Source organism: Cervus canadensis, chromosome 2 (assembly GCF_019320065.1).
Source record: "Cervus canadensis isolate Bull #8, Minnesota chromosome 2, ASM1932006v1, whole genome shotgun sequence".
NCBI classification, from domain to species: Eukaryota; Metazoa; Chordata; class Mammalia; order Artiodactyla; family Cervidae; genus Cervus; species Cervus canadensis.
The window spans coordinates 85003357-85014846 of NC_057387.1; the positions used below are offsets into that span (position 1 = coordinate 85003357).

An 11490-nucleotide genomic window follows, 5' to 3' on the forward strand; every position below is an offset into this window, starting at 1 on the left:
CTATGTGTCCTATGTAAAACTCCCATTTCACATGGTCTTCGTGTCTGACTTGAATCGATACAGGCTTTCACCTATTCATTCATATTCTTGATCATTTCTATTTCCTTCTAATTTTTCTTGTTTCTACTTTCTTCTCTTGTTTCTTTTCTTTTTACCCAAGAGGCTGGGGAAGAGGTGACTGGATGTGGGCAGGCATTGAACACACAAGCCAGTGATCATGGCTGTTTGCTATCAAGCCCCACTTGTGCCTTTTGTGACACCACGTATTCCTTAAGTAAGCCTGAGGTATTGTATCCCTCATTTAGATATTTTTCTGAAAGTGGCAGAACTTAAATTTGAAGACAATTTTGCCCTACTCCCAAGAGCAAAGCCTGTCACCGGTGCTGCATGTGTAGGATGGGAGCGGGAGATGGCGACCCATTGGCACAGTAATAAGAGTCAGCATTTATATAAGGAAAACTCCTATACATTTCTCATCTCATCACCTCCAGTGGGATTCCCCCAGCCTGGAGTTGTCGTGTTTGTGTGTAGCCTTGCTCTGGATGGAAGGACTACATTCTCCTGACAGCTTGCCTGAATCAGATCACTGTACCCTCAGGTTACAGATCCTCTGTGACTCAGGAGGTCAGAACCATATCTCTAAGCCAATGTCGGAGGGAGCCAGAATATTAGAAGGCAGAGGAAAGCAGAACTATAAATTCCGCACCGCTCCCCCACAGGATAGTTACCCAAACAGAGTTTTGATGGGAACAAGTGCAAGATTTCTAGAGTTGAAAACAAGACTAGAAAGAAACACAGGTCCCCCTGCGCACACATCCACCCACATACATATGCACACCTCTCAACCGCAGTTCTGGCCTCAACCTGTCAGAAACCCATCTCGTCTTCTTTGTCTTCACTGCGTGATGGTTGCACAGGACTCATCGTCTCCTCTTCTGCAACAGTGTCCTGACCAGTACCCCTGCCTTCAGGTGCCCAGCTCCCTTTCTGATGCCTTCTTCTTAGATAATCGTGATCTTAAAGCAGGTCTCCCCACCATGCTGCTTTCCTGCTTCAGCCTTGACCATGGCTTCTCAGGCTGTGTCATCCTCCTTCTCAAGATCTGGCTCCCCCCTGCTGCCCCCCTGACCGCTCGGCCTTCCCCACACTGAGCTTCCCGCAGCTCCTGGACTTGCTGGGCCCCCTCACTCTCCTTGCCTAGAACAACATTCCTGGCATTCACCACCTGGCTCCCTCCTACTTATCCTTCAAAGCTAAACTCAAATAGACCTCCTCTGGGGGAAGCTTTCTCAGGCCCTCTTCCCTCCCCTTCATCCTGGGTTAGATGCCGTGTTCTCTGTACTGCTTTAACACCCTGGCTTCCCTCTATCATAATCCTAAACCACGCTATTGTATTGCTCTATTTACTTGAGCTATGAGGTATGACCTCATTGACCTATGAGCTCTTAGAGGGCAAAGAATTCTGTCTTCTGTATAGTTATCTTTATCATCTCAGGACTTGGAACAGGGCAGATGTTTAATAAGTGTTTACGGATTGTGCTTTTCCAAAAGGCAATTTATGAAATGCAGAGAAGAGGAGAATAGGAATTGAAAGCATATGCTCAGGGCGAGACATCTTAGAACTCTTAGTGGTGCTTCTCACATCGATTTTGTGTTTGCTGAGACTGTTGCCTGCTGGTTCTTTCCCATGGCAGAGAAGTTCTGTGCAGTGGGCTATGGGCTGGGGTGGGGTGGGGGGTTTGTCCCACATACCTGGGGTAGTCACCTAATTTGTACAGACCCTTCACAGCCTGGGCTTCTGGGTTTTCTTTCTGGGTGGAAGTCATCTTTTGTGGAAAATAGAGCTGCTCCAGGAAAAAAAAAAATTTTCAGTTTTTTTAGTTCTTTTTGTGTTCTGCTGTTCAAGCATGAAGAAGACAGAGGCCTGTTTGAGTCTCAACAGGATCATGTTTCATGATCCCCAAAAAGTGTTTGTGTAACTTCAAGCCACGCGGAAGGTGAAATATAGCTTACAGGGGGATCCTGTTGGACCAGAGTCTACTCTTCATCTTGCTGTGGGGCTGTGTGCAGTTGGTGTGGGAGGATTCGATCCCCCTGAGGTCTGTAAGAGTTCTACATGGTGATAAGATCCAAGGCCAGAGTGCCTGCTTCCAGTAGAGAGAAGTGTAGAATTTCAACACCAAACATTTTATAGGCTCCTAGTATGTGCAAGGTTCAGTGCAAAGTGTGTAGGTGATGCAGGATGATCAGATTTGGACTCCATCCTTAAGAAGAAGGATGGGACTTGATCCCATCAGAAGAAAGGCTGATGAGCAAAGTTTTGCAGACACGAGAGCACATGGCTTACTCTAGGCCCAGACATGACTTTGGTTCCCAGACAAGGTACGCCTTTTATTGAACTATGTGCCAGACATAGGTTTAGAATTCTTATCAAGTACTTTCTCACCTTTAACCTTCATTTCATTCTTATCTCGCAGTTGGGAAACGGAAATTCTTAATATGTATTGGGTGTGAGCTCAGGAAATTAAATTGGGAAATCAGCCAGTAGACAGAGGTGGTGTCAGGATCTTGAAGGGAGGGATGTTTGTTTGAGGGTGTCCTCTGCTCTCCTTGCTCTCAGTAGATGGCATGTAGGCTGGGAGAAAGATCTCTAAGAAATGAGATCAGTAAGAGCCTTTATTTGGTGGGGCTCGCTGCTGGGCTAGAGGAAGTGGAGTTGAGAGCCTGACTGAAACCTCTTCCTTGGGGACAGAGCAAAGGAGGAAGGAGAAGGTAATTTCCAGGTAGCAATGAGGACATATGTTCTGCACCTGTCAGAGAAGAGTTGAAAAGTTTTATTGATCTCTACATTCAGCTGTGTTTGTTCAGATTTCCTTATACTGAGGCATCTGAAACCCACTTCCCCACTTGTTGGTAAAGAGTTCCCAGGCAGGGCAGCCTCGGGCCTCCTGGCAGGATTGAGCAGACCTTTTCTCCCCTGAGTCTCAACTTGTCCCTGGCTGTGAGACAAACCTTCCTGTGTCATAGTTCTTGCTGTTCACACCTCCTTAGAAAATGAGACAAAAGGTTTAATTTTTTTCCTTTGCAAAGGGTCCATTCAATTGCACTCAGACTGTAAATGTTTTCAAATGTTCCATTTCTTGACTAACATTTCACTTTTCTATTTTTTTTTTTCACTTTCTTATAACTTAGAAATTGCCTGGCCCTTCATATTTTTTTTTCAACAAAGGAATAATAATAAGATCTTTGAGTAGGTCATCTATGAAGTGGGTACAAAAACTCAAAAGGTACAAAGGATTTTGTGGTGGCTAGTAAGCCAATGCTTCCTTTGGCCTTCTGGTCACGGAGTTCTCCCAGGGTAACCAGCATCCAGTGATTTTGGTTGCATTTTGCTGATGACTGTATCACTAGAGAGAACACTGTGGAAATTGGTTCAACAAAGGATACAAGTCCTTTCTGTGGCCAGGCTCTGGCTGTTAGAGGCTTGGTGTTGGTGCAGTCTTACTAAGAACTTCATTTTTTGTGTGTATGTGTGCCTGTAATGTGTCCAGAATGAAGTCACAGGGCTGTGCTTATTAGTGAGTGCATTACCATCTGTAGGACAAAGACTCTTCCATCCAGAAAGCTGTTAGACATAGGAACTTTGAAGTGTTTTAGTCCCCATTTCGAAACCCAGCCTTATGTTTCCTATTAAATTACATGGCTGACAGCTGCCTCTTACAGTTACTTCATACAAACTCCTGTTGCTAACTTGCTCAAATGGGGATCTGTGTATTTATTTTCCCACCTAATACAAAGCATAGATTTCTCTTATTTGGGTAACTGAGCAAGTTCTTGAATCTTTCATGATAAGCTAATTGAGGCAGAAACTCTGCCTGAGCCATCCTTATACACTTGCCAGTAAGCACTAAGTAAATGTTTCTCAATGATTCTAAGACAACTCAGTGAGGTCATATGCTCAGAAGGAGGAAGGAGGTTGGGGATGAGTGATAGGAGAGTTTTCATTGACCTTTCCTCTGGGTTAGTTGCTGACTCCTTCAGCCAAGAGACCCTGGCTTCTTGACCTCCATCAGCTTGTTGACATCACTGGGCTTTCAGGAAAAAGCGATCATGACTGCTTCCTTGCTCCAGTGCCTGCTGATAGGAATTCATATTGGCTGATCTCTTCTGGTTACACCCTAGATTCCTTTGTGAGGAAAGGGAAAGTATTGAGGACTAATGACGGTGACTAATGCTTCCTTTGTTTGAGAACTTATCTTTCACTGCTGCTCATTTACCTTGAGAAATAAGGAAGTGGGGCATGTAGATAGGGAGCACTGGACTGAGAGTCCATGGATATGAGGTCTGCTCCTACCCTGGCTGTGCAACTTTGGGCCTGTCACCACCCTTCTCTGGGCCTCAGTTTCCCTCTCTGTGCAATAAGAATTGGACTCTGTGGTCTCCATGTTGTGCATTTAGTTGCTCAGTCGTGTCCGACTCTCTGCAACCCTTTGTACTGTAGCCCCCTAGATGCCTCTGTCCATGGGGTTTTTCAGGCAAGAATACTGGGATGGGTTGCATTTTCCTCCTCCTGGGAATCGTCCTGACTCAGGGATCCAACCCACGTCTCCTGTGTCTCTTGCGTTGCAGGCAGATTCTTTACCTGCTGAGCCTTTGGGGAAGCCAATAGTCTCTGTGGTCCTTCCCTATTCAAAGTTTGGGGGCCCCCTTCCCTAAAGTCCACAATCCTAGGATCTTCCCTTTGCCTGTCCCCAAGGCCCAAATGTTAATGACTGATTGGGATCTCTGATTTTATGCTTCTAGGTTTTCTTCGTGTCTGACCTCTTCAAGACCAAGACAACACTCTCCCTGCCTCCTTCTGCCATCAGGAAGGACATCCTTTCACCTGTGGACATTATCGACAGGAACAATCACCACAACATGGTGTAGGTGCCACCCACCTCCTGAGCTGTTTTTGGAAAATGACTGCTGACAGCAAGTTTTTGCTGCTCTCCAATCTCATCAGACAGTAGAATGTAGGGAAAAACTTTTTGCCCGACTGATTTTTAATAAGGAAAAAAAAAAAACAAAAAAAGTCTTACCTTGTGGCCTTCCAAAATAGGTAGCGTTCACCTATATGGAAACAACAGCAAACTAACAGCAAATGCGGGAATCCTGGATATGCAGTTGGTTTAAGTGTTCATGTTCTAGTGAACACGGGCTTGTTCTGGAACAAACACTAAGATGATCTGAGTAGAGTCTGCTGGTCACCTTTGTGACCTGAGGAATCCCAGGCCTGTTGGGAAAGCTCACATTCACCTTGTAGCACACGATGCCGGAAATAGCACTGAATCAGCAAACTAGCCATTGGGGGCTCCCCTCTCGTGTCTCTGTCCACACCACTCAATTCTCTACTGTGACTTTGGTTCAGGAACCTTATTTGTTTGTTTGTTTTTGCTTTTAAATATAAGAAAAGAGCAGGTTTGCTCAGCCCAGCGGTCAAATCCTGAATCCAGATTCCCAGTCATGAGGCCTCATCACTCACTTCCTCAGCCCATAGGCCAGCAACCACAGTCCCTCACTTATAGTGATTAGGTGACTCTTTGTGGATGAGTGAATTTCACAAATAGCACAATTTTGGAAGAGCTGGAGGGTTTGGGCCCTCCCGTGTCTTCTCTTGACGCGCCATCCTGTGATGCTGAAATGCTGATTACGGGATGCTGATGTTGTGTACAGCAATCACCCGGGCACTGGCACACTCAAGTAGTGATGATTAGCTTCGGCTACTGCTTTCTCCCTGGAGACCCTTGCTGGGTGCCCACCGGGATGGCCTCTGAGGGCCCGGAGACGAGCACAGAGGTGGTCTGCCATCAGCTGATGGAAAGCAGCCTTCCATGCAAGAGATGGAGGAAGGAAGGGGCAGAATGAAAAATGAAGCAACCCTTTGGCTACTCACAGTCTGAATGAGCCAGAGTAGCAGACGGTCTCACATCCCAGAGGCGGCCCTTCCAGATAACTGAGTTGACAGGGGCAGGGTCTCTGGGAGAGCCGCTCTTGCTAAGCTGTGTAAAGCACTATTGTCTTGGGGTTGATCTCTAGGGCAGTTCTCGGTAGGTTCTGCTGGGCAGAACACGTGGGTTAAATCTCCGTAGAGTTTCCTCATCCTCTCTCCATAAGTGTCCTTCCAAGCAAGGTCCCCACTCGAGGCAGCAGTCAGGGACCGCTTCTACTGAACCTTTGAGGAAAGGAGGAAGGAAGAAATGCTTTCAGATCTCGGATGCACACCTTTCAAAGGGCTAAATGTAACCACATGGGTCAACCACATGCACAGCCTTACTACAGAAGCCGTCCTGTCATTTCAACTTATAGCAAGCTATGATTTTTATATATAAATATTATATAAATAATGTATAAAACATTAAAAGTTAACTATGTAAAATATTATTTCTGAAACAATTTTAGCTATATCCACTATGATTATAAACTGTGTCTCGACCTGTGTTATTTACATTAGCTGCTTAAAAAAGCATGGAATTTTTTTTTTTAATATCAACTAAAATACCGTAGTTCTGTGGTAGATGTTTTTACAATGAAAGAAATAACTGCAACTAGAGAAAATTGTATAAAAACATTAAATTGCCAGTATTTTTGTAAGGTTCCATTTTGTAAAGAGAATAATATTCAAAGACTTTTGTAGAATACAAAGTGAAAACTTGTATCTGCGAAACTATACTTGTATTAAATGTGCTTTTTAAATAAAAGCTCATAACAACTAAGGAGGGAGCTGGAGACTTGGAATGGTTGAGGGGGTTGGTCTTGGTGGTTGGGAGGGTGGGAGGCTCCCTTCCCCCACAGGGCACCACTGTGGGATTCTCTCCCTGGGAAATATAGTGGCTCTGGTGTAGATACTGATGCCCTGAGCTCTTTCATCTCCAAGAGCCTGTTTGCAGAGTGACGCTCTGGTCCTGCTCTCCTCTCGGAGAGCTCCCCTCTTCTAAAGAGCTTTTGTATTCTAAAAGGGGGTTTCCCCAGGGAGGGGGGAGTTGTGGGTCCCCCAAAGGCAGATAAGGAGAAGGCTGTTGATGATAAGTTGTGCTTGGGAAGTTCACTGCAGCAATCCTTTACACAGCCAGCGACATCAAAGGCAGGAGGGTGCACTGCTAAGAATGGCATCTGGCTCCTGCTTTTCCTCTCTGATCCCCTGGAGAAGGGACGGCTATCCCGTCCAGTAGTTTTGCCTGGAGAATGCCACAGACAGGGGAGCCTGGTGGGCTACAGTCCATGGGGTTGCAAACAGCTGGACACAGCTGAGCGAATTTCACTCACTCACTTTCTTCTGTGTTTCCCCAACCTGGAAGAGCAGGGGAAGCTGGACATCGTTTAAGCACCAGTGTGCCAGGCACTACAGCCTGTTTGTTGCTTTTGATCCTTCCAGGAGTTCTGATTTTGAGAAATAAGGAATATGAAGGAATGCAAAGATGATGTTTAAGATTGTGGAGGAGTAAACCACAGGCCAGAACTTGGATTCCTTTCCTATTGCTGCTGTAAAAAATTACCCACTAACTTATGGCTTAAAACAGCACAAGTGTATTACCTCCCAGTTCTGGAGGCTCTAGAGGCACTGTTTCCTGGTCTTTTCAAACTTATGGAGGTCATCCACTTTCTTTGGTTTGTTTCCTCTCTTCAAAGCCAGCAATGTTGGACTGAGTCTTTCTCATTCTGTCATCTCGCTGAGTCTCTTCTGCCACCCCTTCCACATTTAGGGCCCTGATGATGACAGTGGATCCACTCAGATAGTCCAGGATAATCTACCCAAGTTACAGTCAGCTGACTAGCAACCTTAATTCCATCTGCTACTTAATTCCCACTTTGTCATGTTTCACGGGTCCCAGGGATTAGGACGTGGACATCTTTGAGGGGACCATTATTCTGCCTACCTCTGGCTCCCAAAGATTTACATCCATCCCATATTCAAAGTACATTCATCCTATCCCAACATTCCCCAAAGTCTCAACACTTTATAATATCAGTTCAAAATCTCAAATCTCATCATCCAAACTACATCATCTTAGTAAGGTAAGAATGAGGTTCTGGGTTTAATCCATCCTGAGGCACAATTGCTCTCCATCTATGAATCTAGGAATCTGTGAAACTTAAGAGATAAGTCATCTGCTATTCAAAAGAGAAAATGGAAGGGAAAAAAGGAGTCACTGGTCTCAAGCAATTTTAAAATCCAGCCAGACAAACTCCATTTGGTATCTCCACTCAGATACCTGTCCTGATTCAGCATTTTCTCGGCATTTTCCTATGAGTGGACATAACTTTGGGTCCCACAATGCAGAAAGGGAGATTCTTAAGGCCAGAGTCCAAAGTGTTCCCTTCAAATCTAGGGGAACAAAGGTCCAGATAGATAAAATAACTTGCTGGCAGGAGGAGAGGGATACACAGCAAGTTAGTGGAGGAGCTGTGGAGATCAAGTCAGTGCATACTACTAGTCTCCCTGTCTTCCCCTTATACTTATCTAATAGTACTTGATGAATTAAACTAGTCTCAATGAGAAATGGCACCATTTCATGGGTACTTAAGGAAAGAAGGGCTTCCTTTATGGCTCAGTTGGTAAAGAATCCGCTGCAATGGAGGAGACCCAGGTTTGATCTCTGGGTCGGGAAGATCCCCTGGAGAAGAGAATGGCTACCTTACCCAGTATTCTTGCCTGGAGAATTCCATGGGGTTGCAAAGAGTCAGACATGACTGAACAAATAACACATTCACTTAAGCAAAGATGGAGCCACACCATAATATAGGGCAGCTCTGGGATTCAGATTCAAATTATTTCAGTTATTTGTTGATTAATACTCATTAAGTACTCTGTACCAGGCACTGGTAAATCCATGAAGAACAGTGGGTTAAAGGGACGAGATTACAGCTTCAAGGGACTTATGAGTTAGAGAAGGATGCAAAAAGTCAAATTTAACTAGGTAATTAAGAACTAAGACGAGTGTTACAAAGAAAGAATACAGGAAGTTAGAGAGATTAGCTGGAGGACCTATCCTGTCTGATGGTGGCTTTTCTGAGATCTACCAAGGGCCAAAGCCTTTTTACACTATCCGCACCAATGACATGAATGGAAAGGGCTCTGCAAGATGTAGGTCTAGGAGAAGAGACAACCGAATGAGTAAGAGATTATGGTAGTATGCTAATGGGCGGAGGAGCCTGTGTGAAGTGTTGCAGGAGCGCAATGAGTAGAATGAGTTAGACTTTGATGTCCTCCCTGTGGACGCTCTCCCCATCTCTGGTAAGCATCCATTCTAGAATATCCAACCCGGAAAAAAATTCCAGCTTTTGGATGAACCCTTCCAATGACTCTCACTTTGCCTTCAACAGCCCACTGCAGTCTTTGGAAAACTTGAATGCACACATCACATTTTGATTCTCCCCACCTCCTTTGAAGAGAAGACAAGACATGAATGGCCCAAGATATCAGAGGTGAATGTTAGAATCAGGGAGGTTTTGGTAGTTTTCTTTTGATATCAGAATGGTTTGTAAATAATGATGAGTAAGAAAGAGAGAGACAATCCATTTTCAGAACTTTCTAACAGAGGGTATCTCCTCAGTGTGGCTCCAGCGCTGCACAGCCACCACTCCAGTGCCTACTGTCTCGGTGGCGCTTCTCTGACTTTGGACGTGTGGTATCTCCTCCAAGTCGCTCTAGTGCCGCGCAGCCCCCGCTCCAGGGCTGTGTACTGTCACCCTGCTTATTTAACTTACATGCAGAGTACATCATGAGAAATGCTGCGCTGGATGAAGCACAAGCTGGAATCAAGATTGCTGGAAGAAATATCAATAACCTTAGACATGCAGATGACACCACCCTTATGGCAGAAAGTGAAGAAGAACTAAAGAGCCTCTTGATGAAAGTGAAAGAGGAGAGTGAAAAAGTTGGCTTCAAACTCAACATTCAGAAAACTAAGATCATGGCATCTGGTCCCATCATTTCATGAGAAATAGATGGGGAAACAGTGGAAACAGTATCAGACTTTATTTTTTGGGGCTCTAAAATCACGGTAGATGGTGATTGCAGCCATGAAATTAAAAGATGCTTACTCCTTGGAAGGAAAGTTACGACCAAACTAGGCAGCATATTAAAAAGCAGAGACATTACTTTGCAAACAAAGGTCCATCTAGTCAAAGTTTTGGTTTTTCCACTGGTCATGTATGGATGTCAGAGCTGGACTATAAAGAAAGCTGAGTGCCAAAGAATTGATGCTTTTGAACTGTGTTGTTGGAGAAGATTCTTGAGAATCCCTTAGACTGCAAGGAGATCCAACCAGTCCATCCTAAAGAAAATCAGTCCTGAATATTCATTGGAAGGATTGATGCTGAAGCTGAAACTCCAATGCTTTGGCCACCTGATGTGAAGAACGTACTCATTTGAAAAGACCCTGATGCTGGGAAAGATTGAAGGTGGGAGGAGAAGGGGATGACAGAGGATGAGGTGGTTGGATGGCATCACCAATTCAATGGACATAAGTATGAATAAACTCTGGGAGTTTGTGATGGATAGGGAGGCCTGGCATACTGCAGTCCATGAGGCTGCAAAGAGTTGGATGTGACTGAGTGACTGAACTGAACTCAACAGAGGTTATACAAATGGTAGATAAACATAGAAGTGTGCTCAGCTTTGTTAGTCATAGGAAAATGCAAATTAAAATTACAGTAAGATATTGCTTCATACTTGTGACACCCTTGTCTAATTAAAAAAAAAAAACTGGTAGTATGATATGTTGTTGAAGAGGTAAAACAACTGAACTCTCATTCACTGCAAACAGGGATGTAAATTGGTTCAGCCAGTTTAGAAAACGTTGGGAGTATCTACTAAAGCTAATAATATGCATACCCCATACCCCTGAAACTCCACTCCTACCTAAATATACACCCAACAGAGGGATGTATATATTCTCACCAAAACTTGAAACAACTCAAATCCACATCAACGATTGAGCTGATCATTAAATAATGAAATTAAACATTCACATGAGGATAGCATTTAGCAATGAAAATGAACAAACCCCTTCAATGCACAACAATACAAGTAAATTTCACATAATATTGAGTGAATGGAAAAAGGCACAACAGAATACATATAGTATGAGTTCGTTTTTATGAAGTTCGAAATAAACTCACAGCAAAAGAGACAATCAACAAAATGACAGTCTACTGAAAAGGGAAGATAAATATCTGCAGGCTTTTATCCAATAAGGCATTAATACCCTGAAATATAAAGAAATCATACAACTCAATAGCAAAGAACAAATAATCCAATTAAAAAATGGATAATGGTCCTAAGTAGACATTTTTCCAAAGTATATGGATGACCAACAGGTACTTGAAAAGATGCTCTACATTACTAATCACTAGGGAATGCTAATCAAAACTGTAATGAGATATCACTTCATGCCTGTTAGAATGACTAACATCAAAAAACAAGATATAATAATTGCTGGTGAAAAT

The 11490-nt window shown here is 44.0% G+C and overlaps 1 protein-coding gene across 1 annotated transcript in view; it reads left to right on the forward strand.

Moving 5' to 3' along the window:
• PLPP3 (phospholipid phosphatase 3) overlaps window positions 1-6755 on the forward strand; it is a 90635-nt gene extending 83880 nt beyond the window's left edge. The window contains exon 6 of the mRNA XM_043461182.1: window positions 4804-6755. Within this exon, the coding sequence (XP_043317117.1) occupies window positions 4804-4929 (126 nt within the window). The 3' untranslated portion in view covers window positions 4930-6755. The remainder of the gene's footprint in view (window positions 1-4803) is intronic.
• Window positions 6756-11490: the final 4735 nt, after the last annotated feature.